Source organism: Pseudopipra pipra, chromosome 9 (assembly GCF_036250125.1).
Source record: "Pseudopipra pipra isolate bDixPip1 chromosome 9, bDixPip1.hap1, whole genome shotgun sequence".
In the NCBI taxonomy this organism is placed as follows: domain Eukaryota; kingdom Metazoa; phylum Chordata; class Aves; order Passeriformes; family Pipridae; genus Pseudopipra; species Pseudopipra pipra.
This window is the reverse complement of record NC_087557.1, coordinates 9212050-9226403: the sequence shown is the minus strand read 5'-3', so window position 1 is coordinate 9226403 and position 14354 is coordinate 9212050. Positions and strand designations below refer to the sequence as shown.

The 14354-nt window shown below is 37.1% G+C and overlaps 1 protein-coding gene across 5 annotated transcripts in view; it reads right to left on the bottom strand.

Moving 5' to 3' along the window:
- Positions 1–14354, bottom strand: part of NEK7 (NIMA related kinase 7) — a 65836-nt gene that overhangs the window by 32951 nt on the left and 18531 nt on the right. For all 5 annotated transcript variants that reach the window (XR_010432679.1, XR_010432678.1, XM_064664473.1 and 2 more), the window contains exons 4-5: positions 6897–6959; positions 6237–6347 (exon numbers count right to left, since the gene is read on the bottom strand). Coding sequence is in view for 3 of the 5 variants with exons in the window: in XM_064664473.1 (XP_064520543.1) it covers positions 6237–6347; positions 6897–6959 (174 nt within the window). In the remaining 2 variants the exon portion in view is untranslated. The remainder of the gene's footprint in view (positions 1–6236; positions 6348–6896; positions 6960–14354) is intronic.

Sequence of the window (14354 nt, the reverse complement as noted above, 5' to 3'; positions counted from 1 at the left end):
TAGCTTTGATCTGTAATTAGCACACTCTGTGTTACACTATCCTATTATATTACAGGCTTCTTCAAGCTACATTCTATCTTCTAGAGTTTTATTCAAAAATGAGTATGCAAAAAAGCTAACGTAAAAGTGATACAGAACACAAAAAAAAAAACAACAACCAACCACTGAGGAAAAAGATATTTTGAAGGTTTTAACATATATCAATGATGTGGCTCCAGCAAAGTGCTAAACTGGTCTATATTATAAAATATAACCATATGCTCAATAAAAACACTTCAAGTCAGGAGGTTTGGCATGGGGGTGGTGGTAGTGGGGTTTTTTGCTCTTTAAATTAAATCCAACAGTCATGGGGGAAAAAATAAAGCAGATACTGATGAAAAACAAAACAATCAGATTCCATGTTTTAAAATTTGCAACCATAGATCAAGATAAGTCAGTATGATGATGAGAAAAAAAATACACAGACATGCAGAGAAGACTACTTTAAAAATACTTTTTCCAGAACCACAATGTCAATTATCTGGACATAAATATACGTATGAGGAAAAAATTTCAGAATTAAAGCCACCATAACTTCTCCCCCTCGAGAGCGTGTGTGTGCATGCAGTTTTCAGTTCTGTTTTCTTTGGGTTAAAAGACCCTCTACTCTTTCACTCATGACACTCAGCTAATGAGCAGCTTGAAAATGTCTCTAGGCTTTATTTATTGTGCACTATTCAAAACCTATTATTAAATATAAGTTTCAGGGAGGGGCACAGCTTCCTGGTATGCATTATTGGAAAATCAAACTAATAAAATAAGCTTTGTGAAGTTTATCTTCACAAATGGCCTTAGAAATGACGAGGTAGTAATATTCCCATTTTACAGATTAGAACATGGGCAAAGAATTAAGATCAAAAGTGTTAATTAATTCTGGCACCAATTTAAGTACCTCCCTCTCAATGTATATACCTTTATGAAACAGTTCATCTTCAAAGCACGGTTTCCACTCAGAACTGATGAAGCTGTGAACGTTCAATACTTCTACAGATCAAGATCCAGAGTTTTTCCTTGATTGTCAGAAATACCAAACAAGCAATTACAATTCCCACCAAAAAGTAGTGGTTGAAGTGGTTTATACAGTATCCCTTAGGAACAGTACCAGTAAGTAAGGATGGTCTTTGGAAAAATCTTGTATTAACCACAAAACCTTTGTCTTTCAAACTCCCTGCCTTGGAAACGACCATTGTGGCAAAGAAGGCAGCATGGACACAACGATTTCTACACAGAGTAGCTGTACCCTCAACACTGAGTCACAACACATCCTGTTCCCAGCCAGTTCGAGTTATCCCATCCAGGCTCTCTCCCTGCTGGCAGCCCCTTTGTCTATCTCTAGGATCCTTGCTTAGTAAGTCCTGTTCGCTGGCAACACATTAGCTCTTCTCTAATCTCCCTGTGCTCATCCCTAGTATTGGAAACCCCATTTCATAGTTTCCCAGTCCAGTACTCTTACATTAATTCTCTTCCACTCCTCAGTCTCTACTCCTTGTGTCATAACTTTCCTGTCTACCTTCTCTCAAACACCGCAAACCAGCTCATAGAGGTGTACTTGTCGTCCTTATTCCCAGTCAGATCCTCTCTCTCTCCTAAGGATTACTTAGCTGTTTGTCCCAGTCTACTCCTGTCTGCCTCATCTTTTGTCTTCTTCACACTCATCTCAGATTACTCCCTTCCCCATTAGAAAGAATAAATACCCTCCAAGAGACAGGAAAGCTTCAGCCCATCCAAAGCATCTGGAAAAAGCTATTTCTGGCAATGCCATTTCAGTCACCCATACTATAGGTCAAAGCACTGATAGTTACTCAGCTTGTAGGCAGCACTGTCAGCACCAAGGGATGCAAAAGATTCAGACAGCCCTACACACACAGAAATTCTCCACTTTGGCTACTTTGCCCCAGCAATTTCTGTTAAACATATATGTTAGAAGAATTTATGTTTAGGTGAGTTTTCACAGCCATTATTGTAAGAAAAATCCCCTTTCCAAGTTTTACTTCTGTTTCAAGGCACAAGGGGCTTAGAATACTTCAGATTCAATAGTTGCTAGATTCTAAAATGAAATGTTGGCATGCAACATTTTAGCACAAAATTGCTGTATTTTGAGAAACTGAAAACACACTCACACAGCTAAATATCTGGCAATCCTAGCAGCAAACAGTCCTGCTATACACGTGTGTGCATGGCAGAAAACAGCTTCTGCAACACTGCCATTCAAAATACACAGGAAACATCATTTTTCCCACCAGCCTTTCAAACAGGAACACCAACTATCTCCTACAACTGCTAAAGTTACAGGTCAATGTTGCTTCCAGTCTTTAAGTACTTAAAAAAGAGCAAGCTGGCCCTAAATGCAGCCCAGGCACACCAGCCAATCTCAGAGCAAGAAGGTTAAAAAGATCCCACTGCTAATATATTTTGGCACTGCATTCCAGACCATGTGGAGGGGAGACATTGCCTGATGCAGTTTCATACAGTGAAGCCCAAATATCCACCACTGGTGAAACATCAGAATGATAATCAATGAGATTTCAAACAAGTCTAAACAGAGCTCCAGCTACTGCAAGGAGCTATTTAAATATGTATCAGCTGCTTGGAAAGAAGTGACTATCCCTGTATTTTGACTAACCTACAAAAAACAAGTTTAAGGACAAAGAACTCTCTGTTTCCAACTACAGAAACCTCAGGTATCAATATGAACTTCATGTTGATGAAAGGTTTTAGAATATTTGTCTCATTTTACCTAGCTAATTATAGTATGTTTATTTCTTTATTTGAAAGTTGAAAAAAATACACACAAAAAGTGACTTCTGAAGAGTGGGTGAAGTCCTAGGTGACATTTTGTAGAATTCAAGTTATTTTCCATCTATCTTGAGAAAGCTGGAAACATATTTTCAACTTTTTAGATGAAAGCTTTCATACTTGTTCCCAAAACATGTTTAACTTCCTTAAGATCTATATGACATATTCAGTTTAGAGTTTGCATTTTTTTGGTGCACTAAGATTATTTGCTGAAAGAACCTAAAAACTAAAAATATCTGCAGAAATTAAATAGACCTAGAAGTTTATTGCTTAGTTAAAGAAAAAAACCCAACATTTTAGTGTCTTGATCATATCCCTTCTTACAAGCCTAATAACTTATACTTAATCTTAAATAATATGCTAATTATTCTGCAAGATAATTCAAATTCTCTTATTTCACCATCTTCAGGACAGACTTTACTAACTAGCTCTTTTTACTGAATTATTATAATGTATTTTCTTGATTAATTCAATTAGTAGATTCTTCTTTATTTGTGGCATTTTCTTTATCTAATATATCAACTGTTGCTTGGGAAAAAAAAAATCTCAAACTAAAAAATCCACAGAAAATGTTCACCTTGTCACTGCTTGTGGTAGAGGAGAACCATGACTAATACGAAAAGGGATCAAAGCCTCAAACCTGTCTTACAACATATTGTATTGCACAAGGAGGTGCTATTACGAGGTAACAACAGTTCTCATGAACTACCCTTAACCTTGGCAGCCACAGACTATCACAGGTTCCCCAGTAGAGACCACAGACACCAACAAACAACAGACCCTGAGCAACTGAGAAACAGAACAATAGTTAATAATTATTTACCCGTACAATTTTTGAGGTAATAGTATCCAGCAACCTAATTCACAGATACAGAAAAATCAAGAATTTTCCCTTCTTTCACCATCCCCACACAAGGGTTACACTTGTAACTTGTGCTGAGGTTCAAGTTCTAGTGAAAAATCAACTGTGAGCCAAATGCAAGTATTTCCCCCTCACTGATGTCTGCCTCTCAGTGACATGACCTGTCCAAGAATTCTAACAGGTTGTATGGTAAGAAATCACCAATTTCAGATCCTCCTGCTTTTAAGAAGGGAGGCTATATTGAAACATCTCCCTGTGACAGAGGTAATTAAAAAAATAATTAAGGTAAAGTGGATTAAATCTGTGTATGTACATACATAAACACAGAGGCAGAGAGAACAGGAGATACCTCTGATTTCATTATGTGATATGCAAATGCCAATGCACAGCTGCTTTTTTTTTGGACATAGAACAGATTCTATGAATTCTATTAGAATGCATATGAATGCACCAAGTGATTTTCCTCAGTTGTCTACTCAATGAGGACAAAGAGAGTATTATTCACAGGTAACAAGAGGGATGATATAAAAGCTGGGCAGCAAGGATGTGGTTCATTAAGGGAAGAACTAAAGAATTCATTAAGGTGCACTGTGAGGCACAGCAGCCTTGTAAGTATTCTCTGATGTGCCAATAAAGTCATAACAAATACCCAGTAAACTAGTTAAGTAGTTTTCCCTCACATTAATTTTGGTTTCAGTGTCATTCAAGCTGTGGTCATTTACAATTTCAAAAACATACTTGATCCCTTCTACAAATCACACAACGAGCCTGATACCCAAACACTCTTCTGGGAGTGTCTCAACATTTTCCAACAAACTCAGAACAGCATTCTAGCAAGAACACTGGAAACCAAAGCATGGCTTGTCTTAACACAATATAGTTATTTACTGTGGTAGTGTGACAGGCAGCCACACTTCTAGGAAGTTTCCATACCATTATCATTTATTTTTCAAGCAATTTTTAAAATACTTGTTTAAAAAGATGCTACACAACTGGAGCGCCCCACATTTAAACTCACATCGTCAAAGTAATCTACCAAATCACTTCCTCCACCAGCAGCATGAAGACAGAGTGCATTGTGACACCTCATACATATTTAATAACAGCCTGATAGGCTGTCATTAACATCAAACAGCAATCTAAGTCTGCTACATTAAACATGATCCCTGTGTTAAGAGGACAACCACAAAGTGCCTCCAAGATCGATCCTGTAAGAAATACCCACCGACTCGGACAAGGTATAATGAGGCCAACTGCACTGAAAAAGCCACACACCAGATCTAAAATTAAATAATAAAAAAAAAAAAGCAAGGGAAAAAGAAAAAGTTTCAATGGGTCATAAGACCAGACATGCCATAAGGCAATCTGTCACAGAGCACTCATATTAATAACTGTTGTGTCAAAACTGAACATTCAAAAGAAAAGACAAACCTTCCTTTATGTTTTATGAAATGTAAGCCCACAGAATTAATAATTTATGAGATGAAGAAAAATATCACGTTTGGCTATAAATATTAACAGACACTGTCAACCTGCTTAGAACTAAATTTTGACTGTCCTACCTTACAATTATCAACTTAGAAAGGAATATGCTTCAAAAGCTCAAAAAAAAAAAATTTTTTAAAAAAATCGGTAAGGAAGTCATTAATGAAGAAATTAACATTCTCTATTCATGTAGCAAAACAGCCTAACTTTGTTCTGTGCCCAGCTGCTGCTGAGCCAACACTCATTGACTGGCACTGTTTGTGTCCAGAGTGGTGGTGTGCTCTGTTGACAGCAATAACATGGTGTGCAACAAGAAAGTACCCCAAAAGGACACGCTAAACCCAACATCCAGTGGAAAAAGGGAAAGGAAAGAAGGGAAGTAGTTGTCAGACAACAAAGAAAGGTTAAAAAAGGCAGTTAAAAGTTAGTATAAGTTTGAGAATACAAAAGTTTATACAATGGGTCTTAGATAAATGTTTCTCATTAGCTAAAAACAGGCATTTAAGAACTTCAAAAAAGCGCAATTAACCCATAATGCGTATGGGTTAAGTATCAGTATCAGTAAGCTCACTGCATGTGATGTCAAACAAATACAAAACATTTTCAGAGTGGTTAGCAGTTCAAGTTAAAGATCTAGAAGACACTTCTGCCACACATCAGTTATTCTCTGCTTTCGTACTATTACAGAGAATAGAACATTGGAACACAAAACAACCGTACCAAAAAATCAGGAATGCCATTAAAATGTATTGTTCTAAATGGTGGTGACAGTGCTTTTCTCTACAGGCTTTTTTTTCTTCTCCCCAGTACTAATATAACTTCAGCCTACTTATGTCCCCATCTGCACTTACATTCTGGGCAACAGTGTTAAAAATACTTACATAAGCATCAATATTGGGTATATATTAAAAAAAACCAAGTCAGTCTAAACACTCCATTTTGCTCTACAGTTCCAAACATTTTCACTGCATTTCACCCACTGATGAGCATGCAGAATGAAAAGCCCAAGTTGAACATTACAAGCTCTTACTTTTTAAATAAAGTTAATCCCTACCTTTATCATTCTAGAGAGATCTCCAGCATCTGCTAATTCCAACACTATGTTCAGCTCATTGTCTTCAATGAACGAGGCATAATATTTAATTACATTTGGATGATTCAGTTGCTGAGAAAGCAAAAGAATAATTCGCATTTTAGCATAAAGTACACTGTATTTATTAAGACTGACACAAACATTCTTATTTAGGCAAACAAAACAACCCCTAAAATCTATTTCACTATGATACAAATTACAAAAGTTATACATTTACAAGAAGCATTTACAAATACTTTACAAGAACACGATGGCATTTTAGGATCAACATGACGACTGACATTACAATTTTAGAGGAATTTTGCTTCCATGTATAATAGCCAATAGTGTGCCAAACTGTTATCTGAAACAGCAAAGTCAATTTTTAAAAGCAGGATTTTACTGTACGTAGGACACAATTGTTCACAATATTGCAGTTTTGGCAGAAATTTCTACTTAAAAGCATTATTCATTTTTTCTATTACTACTCAATGTTCATTTTTAAAATAATAAAGATCACAAAACTGTTCAAGTGAGGCTTATAGAAACAGTATGCAAACAACAGTGGACACTTTAAGTATGTCTATGAAAAACTTAATATACTGTGATGATGGCTCCACATTTTTTAAACAAATCTTTTACCTTGAGAAGATCTATTTCTTTGATGCAGTCAGCACGAGCCTTGGCATCCATCAAATCAAATATCTAGGCACAAGAGAGAGAAGATTTTTATTAAGTGATAAAAATAAAGCAAATTATCATTATTTCACAGCATCCATAAAGCAACTTGAATTATGCGTTTCATGGCAAGATGTAATATTACAGTATGAAATATTTTTCATGACCTGATGCATGGATTTAGTGCTGTGGCCATTCTTTTAGCCTTCTCATAGGAAACAAGTTCATTTTAAGTAAAACTTTTCCAATTACTTAATTGCCACCTCAAACACAGAGGAATAATTCAGCACACTTCCTTATACATGGCTCGAATCCAAATCTCAGTGTCCTAACCCATTCCTGCTACTTCAGTATCACAGACTGATTCTTACTAGTACTGGGCACACCTTTTTTTCCCCCTAGTCTCTTTCTAGGAAGCCTTCCTCTCTCATTTGCCATTACATTCTGAATTTAAAAAAAAGCCAAACCAACCAACCAAAAAAAAAAAAAAAAAAAAATCAACTTCTTTGTGGTCTGACTACTACATTTTGAACTACCCAGAAGAATAATAAGAAACATGCTATAAGGTTTATTGTCACAATATTTATGAGATTAAATTTTGCAGTTACAACTTTTAAAATGGACATCATTTTCTTCTAGATAGTCTCCAGGAAAAGATGTTTTATATGCTATGAAGATCAGTGGTATCTGGTTCCATCAGCTCAAAATCTCCAAAAGCTCAGTAGCTGACAACTTCCATTTAATGTCTTGCCACCAATTCCAGCACTGAATGTCTGCAGGGAGGTCCTCTCAAACTGACTGCCTAACTGTTCACATAAATCACACCTTCATTTGCTCTCCCCGAAGAAGTTCAAACAAATCAGGAAGTTTGCCTATGGTCTGCTAAACCTCATTCCTTCAATCAGCTGAAAGAACTCTAGAAACTTCATGCCTAGAGCACAGTCCTCACAGAGCACACACCTGCTCCTTACTAACCACTACTTCTTTTCAGATATCCAATCTGGGTTCAGAACTTGCATAAGAAAGAAGAGGCTGGAGTGGATGTAAGACTCACTTTTTGACACAAAAAAAACGAAACAACTTAAGTAGAGAAACAAAATGCCAGACTTGGAGATAGTAAGAGGAAAAGGGGGAGGAGAAAAGAAAGAAGAAATCAAAACTACTTACCAAGAAATGGAATAAACCATCTCACAACTACTTGTATATTAAGGCCAGGATGATGGGAAATAAACAGACTGAGTTAAAAGCAGTTATTCAAGGAGGAGACTGTGGGGGACTTGAGAAAAACACAGCAGGGTAGGTCACAAGAAAGGAATGCAAACACTAAGAAAGCTATTTCAGACATAGTAGAAGAACAGAGTTAGTACTATATGCGAAATTACAAGTACTAAAAGATAAATAACTCTGACGGAAAACAAAAAAAAGTTTATGAGATAAAGTTAGAAATTTAATGAAGGAAATTAAATAGCCTGTATTTATTATAGATCTCAACTTTGAATGAAAAAAGCATTGCTCTTTTATAATTCTGACAATAGACTAAAGTCCTCGTGTTTGGTACAGAAATGATTTTTCTAGGAAACATTTAGGAAAAAAATCTAAATATGAGAGGCAGCACATTAACTTGAGGAAGCACTGAGAAGGCAGGAAATTGTAATTATCTTTCCTTATAATCTAAGAGACCAGCAAATGGAAAATTTTATACTCTCTTCCAAATACAGTCAATCAAAGTGTGTATCAGGGAGCAGGGGAAAAAAGGGGGCAGGTACAGGCACACTTCTTGAGCCTTCACATTTTTGCCAAGTTCTAGATAACAGTGAGATATCATTCCTTAGAAATGATACTGAGATTCAACTCCAAACACACTGGAACCTAATCAAAACTGGAGACAGAATTTCAGACTGAACATTGTATACAAACTATCTACTTTGAAGATCTGGAACAATTACCAAAGCACGATTTCAAGATTCAAACCAGAAGAGTTTCATTGTGTGACCAAACAGGGCAGTTCACACTTGTTAATGAGTGTTCCAATATACCAAAAGGTATAGTAACTTACCTGTTCCAGGAATATTTTGCCTACACACCTAAGCTAACAGGTTTTGCAAGAAAACTTTTTTATAAGCTACGCCTCTGATAGGGACATAAATCAGCACCTGTCATAGAGCAATAACAAAACAACAAAAATGAAGCCCTAGACTCAGGAGTGTGAAAGATCTAGAATCAAGGCATAGGAAAGAAAGACAATTTTGTTTGTGTATTCTGCATAGTATTCCCAGTACTTCTAATTTGTTATTAAACAGCCCTGGAGTAGACTACACCAAGCAGCTGCTCTCACTAAAGGATTGACTTAAGTTTTATAAACATGACTCTATACTTTTGCTACACTTCATACAGCAGCATGGCAAATTTGTCACAGCTACAACTACACTGAATATTTCAAACATTAACTAAAATAAAGCAACAGGAAAAATGAGTCTAATTTGATCCTTACAAACACAAATATAAACAATCTGAAGATTTACTGTTCAGCATTCTTGCAGTTCTCCATTAGATTCTGATCCAGTTCTAACCTCAAAAGACTAAAAATAGCATTTCCCAGAAATCCAGAATTTCAGTTTCACAGACATTAACCTCCTCCAACAGTAAGATTGGTAGAAAATAAGAACAACAAAAAAAAAATTGCTCAATCCATGGCCTCTGAAGAACCTCTGAATCATACCAGATGCAAAAAGCTTCCCAAGATTTTCATTCTGAATAGATTATCTATTTTGCCAAACTACTGCAGTTCAGATCACAGGACCCAAGTGTAATAAGCCATGTCAGCTCACACAAGGAGGTTACTGTCAACACAACGAAAAAACCTCCGTGCTTCCTCACCAGAAGAGGACTCAACACTGAAGAACGTCTTAGTCTGAAAAATGGAAGCTACAATGAAAGACTTCAAGGAGATCCTTTCAAGTGCATGTCAGAACTACCCAGGGCAGCTGGCAGTGCTCTGAAGGCTCGTTCAGCAGGAGAAGCTGTCCTTGCCTGCAGTTCACTGCACACTGACCACTGATGTAACACTAAAAGCGATGTCAGCGCTCCCCTCACAACTGTAACACTTCATACTTTTGCAAGCCAACTAATTCCATCTTCAGTTTCTATTACTCAGCAAGTCAAGCTGAAAGGTCAGCTTATGCTCCCCTCCCTCCAGCATGAGCACACAGATCTCTCACATGCACACAGTTTGCAGCCTTGTAGAGACAGCACCACCATTGCCTTCATCAGGTCACAGGCCTCATCCCACCCCAGACACACACTGCCCAAGGACTTCCAACCTTTTGTCTGGCCTTCTCTTGGACTGCACTCACATTTTGAGCTTGGATTTAGCTGTAGCAGCACATGCCTTTCAGCTGAGTGACTTAACTACAACAAAGTCATTGCAGTCAAATGACTTGTGTCTAACCTGGGTTTAGATTCAGCTCATCTCTGTGGCCTTAAGTTATTTATAGCAGATACAAGAGAAGTCTAACAAAACCAGAGTGATTTTTGGATAAGCTTAAGTGATAAGCTTTTGGATCAACACAAAGCATTAGCAACTGACTGCGTGAAAGCACCCAGGAAAATCCCAGGTACAGACACTACAAGTGCCCTCCTTCCAGCAGGGCTCAGATTGTTGATGATGCTCCATACACTGATTATTGGAAACCAGCTGCAATCAGACCACAAGCGTTAGCATCACTGTAATTGGCTAACAATAAAAACTGCTGCCTCTGATTAGACTGCTAGAGCATTCATTAGACTAACAATAAATTCTAGTTCTTGACTCCACCTATGATATCAGGATCACAGGGTAATTCAGGTTGGAGGTATGTTTCCCTAGTCAGCACAAACCCCACTCAGCACAAACTGCACAGTGTAATACATTCTATTTCAAACTTTTAATTCTTTTCCCCCAATTTCTATTTCCAAGGACTGTAACAAGATCAATATTTTAAAAAGGAATTATGCTTGCCTAACGCAAAAATCTAATAAGAAGCAAAAATACAGCAAATATATTTATGATGGGATAGTTTCATAAAGAGTATAATCAAAAAAATCTTGCTGTGGTAAGCACTACACCTTAGCAATTACTGTGAAATTCCTTAAAACAATTAGGTAAATACAGCTGAAGAGCTAAAGGAGCATTTTTTTAAAAGCCCGTAGCAATTTCTTTTTCCACATAGCAAGCACACTAAGTAAAATAAAAAGTATCTTTTCAGCTCTCAGTTTTTCATCTCAGCCAGCAGCCAACTGCATATAAAGGGAGAGTAAAAGGACAAATACACATTGATGGTTATGACAAAATACTCCCTTCTGTGTGCTATGCAACTAAGGGATCTCTGGTAACTTTGCATTCAGTCACTTCTCTGGTACCTTCACGTAAGCAGATTATATTTTTTTTTCTTCCAGCATTCCAGAAATGTCAGTTGTAAGTACTGTCAAGAGATACAGGTATTTTTAGAATACTGGCTAAGCTATTGTAAGAGAGAAGGAACTGTTCCTATGCAGATGTGTAAAGTAAACACAGAAGTTGCAACACACGAATCAAATTCCTCAGTAAAGATCTTACATACATGCTCACACGTGCAACTGGAGCTCCTAGAAAGCTATAGGCACAGCAAGAAGGTTTAGAAACATTTAACCACACGATGGACAACGATAGGCCTTAGCTTTTAAGTGTAGACTGTATCTGACCAATTACCAGCTACCAACAGAACTCATCATTTGAAGTAACATGACAAGTTCGGAATCTGCCTGATTTGCTCTGAAGTCCATCACTTTTCCAGGTTCTCCTTTTCAGTATTGAAAAGGATAGAGGTCTTTCTAACCTTATCATTTAACTAACTATGTAACCTATTTCTGTTCCATTTGAAATTCTGAATAAAATAAAAATACCGAAAAGCATTTCCAGAGCAAAACACAAGCATGATTGCTGTAACATCAACCTTCAGAGATGGAGGCAAAATAAAGACCTGAATGCATATAAATATTAAGAGATACAAGCATTAGAGTATTTTGCCACCACAGCCCTGCTGTGCTGAGACAATAGTGCTTCATAAAGTGTGAAATTACAAGTGCTTTTCTAAGATTAATTAACTGTAATTCAGGCCTGAAATAGCAATCCACTGACAATGCACAATGAATAATGAATGCAAGTGCTAGATAAAAGGATTCATTGTCTGAATCTCTAACATGGGGCCTCCAATTTTGGAATGAAAGGGAAAGAAAGGTGGAACAATGTAAAGCAGAAATGTAATGAATTGAGAATTTTGTTGAAATATGCAGTTTTACATTTTGAGTAGCCAAGGTTTCCTTAGAAAACAGCTCATAAAGTGAACTTGTACAGCCTTGCAGTCACTGACTTAGATATGCACTTTTTGCTCTTTAAGGATGTTTTGTGAGCATTTATTGCAGTATCTAGTAACTGCTTACTTTTCCCTTGGAAGTGACTACTGGAATGCTCATAGCTCAGAACACTGGACCGTACCCCAGGCTGTTTTGCTGCACAGGTTACACTGAGTGGCAGAAGTACTGCTGCTTCCTCAGGCATCATCATCAGGCTAGTTTGGACCTGAGACTTAACATGTGTTAAGAAACTTACCTGGAAGGTCTTCAGTTTATACTGCTGTGGTCACAGTTCATAAGTGGTTGATGTTTTCTGATGTTTCTTTCACTCTAAGTGTAATTTAGACATTATTGAAAGTGCAGTAGAGAAGATCTGCTTTTTACTTGTTTTTATTTATAATTCAACAGCATCTCAGAAATATAGTTCCCATTTCCATGGTGGAAGAAGAGAGAACCTAATTACTGTATATACCACTTTCCTAAATACACGTAGGCAAACCACACATGGGAGGATGAATCATAAATGGTAAAACAAGAAGAAACGACCGAACATACTATTTTGTGTATTCTGCTTGTTAAATTACTATTAAAAAGGCCTGCAAGTTAAACAGTTCTCACTGTGCTACATATCCTACTGCAAACCGAATCAGGAGTACTACTTCCTGTCATCTCGACTGAATTTATAGCAGCAACTACAAATTCAGGAAGAGTGGTTTCTGTCACCATCTGCTTGTCCCTTCTCCCACAGCATCTTACTGCCACTTGCTTCTGCTCACATTTCATTCCACAAACATACATTCTGTACACATTAACATTTACCAATATTGTACATGTTTTAGCCAAATAAAATTTTATTAGCGGAAAATAAACATTCTTGTTGGAAAGCTTCATCAGAACTCAGAACTGGCAATCCTCTTGGAAAAAATAATGGCTAGAGATCCTGCAGCTCTGAAAGAGAGGGTAACTGAAGGATTCTAAGCCACATCTACCCTGATGGTAGAGACACACATGAGGAACCACAGACCAAATAGACAAAGAGAACACCTAACCCAGCCAGGAAAATAAAATGGGGAGGGAGTGGAACAGACACAACTTGCAACGCTGGAGAGGAAGGCATGCAGTAGAGAAGATGTGAGATGAGAATGGGCAGATAATGGCAAAGCAGAAGAAAGCTCAGATCTCAGCTATGTTATTTAACACAGTGTAGACCATGTAGAGATACCGTCTCAGTGTGGAAAGCTGTATCCATGCACGGGTCTAAAATAGAGAGAATAAAGCCCCTCTCTCACAACAGAAATAAATATTCCTCCTGTTTTGTTCATGCTGAGCTTTCATTAAAAAGGTATCAGAAAAAAAGGCAATATTTTAATTTGAATAAAACACAACTGAAACTAAAAGGAAAAAGCACCATCATAGAGCTCCTCTGAAAAGCAATCACTTCTCACCAGAAGACACCCGTGAAAACAAATTTTGTAGTGAAATTAAGTATTGTGACTATATTTACCAAAAATATTTCTACGGAATCTTAAGAAAGATAACAGAAGCACAGTAACAATTAAGACGGTCTTCTGTCCGAAAGGAACAGCTTTAGATGATGTATGCAAGCTGCTACAGCTGTGTCAAACACTCACTGCTGCCATGAGCCTTTTGAGCTCCAAGTAATACGTCATTATACACTTAGGAATTTTTTACCTTTACAGGTTAATCAAGTCTCACTTTCCATTCAGGTAATAGTCTCCACAGCAAAAGTGACTTTACCCATCACAGAACACAGCCACTACTGATGTGGACTAGGTAGTAACTTGCAATGGAAAACCAACAACCTATGTTGGACACTTTAAGACAACTGGAACCCTATCAGGATAAAGCCATCTGGAGAAACCATAACTCTTTGACACTATTTCCTACCAACAACCAAGTATATTCTCAAAAATTTATTAAAGAACTAACTAAAAATTAAACAAGAAAGCTTTTCTGCTAGAGAAATCATCACCTGTAAACAGACAGCATGATGTTGTCTTCATGCATTGAAAAAATCTTTTGTCAAACTAT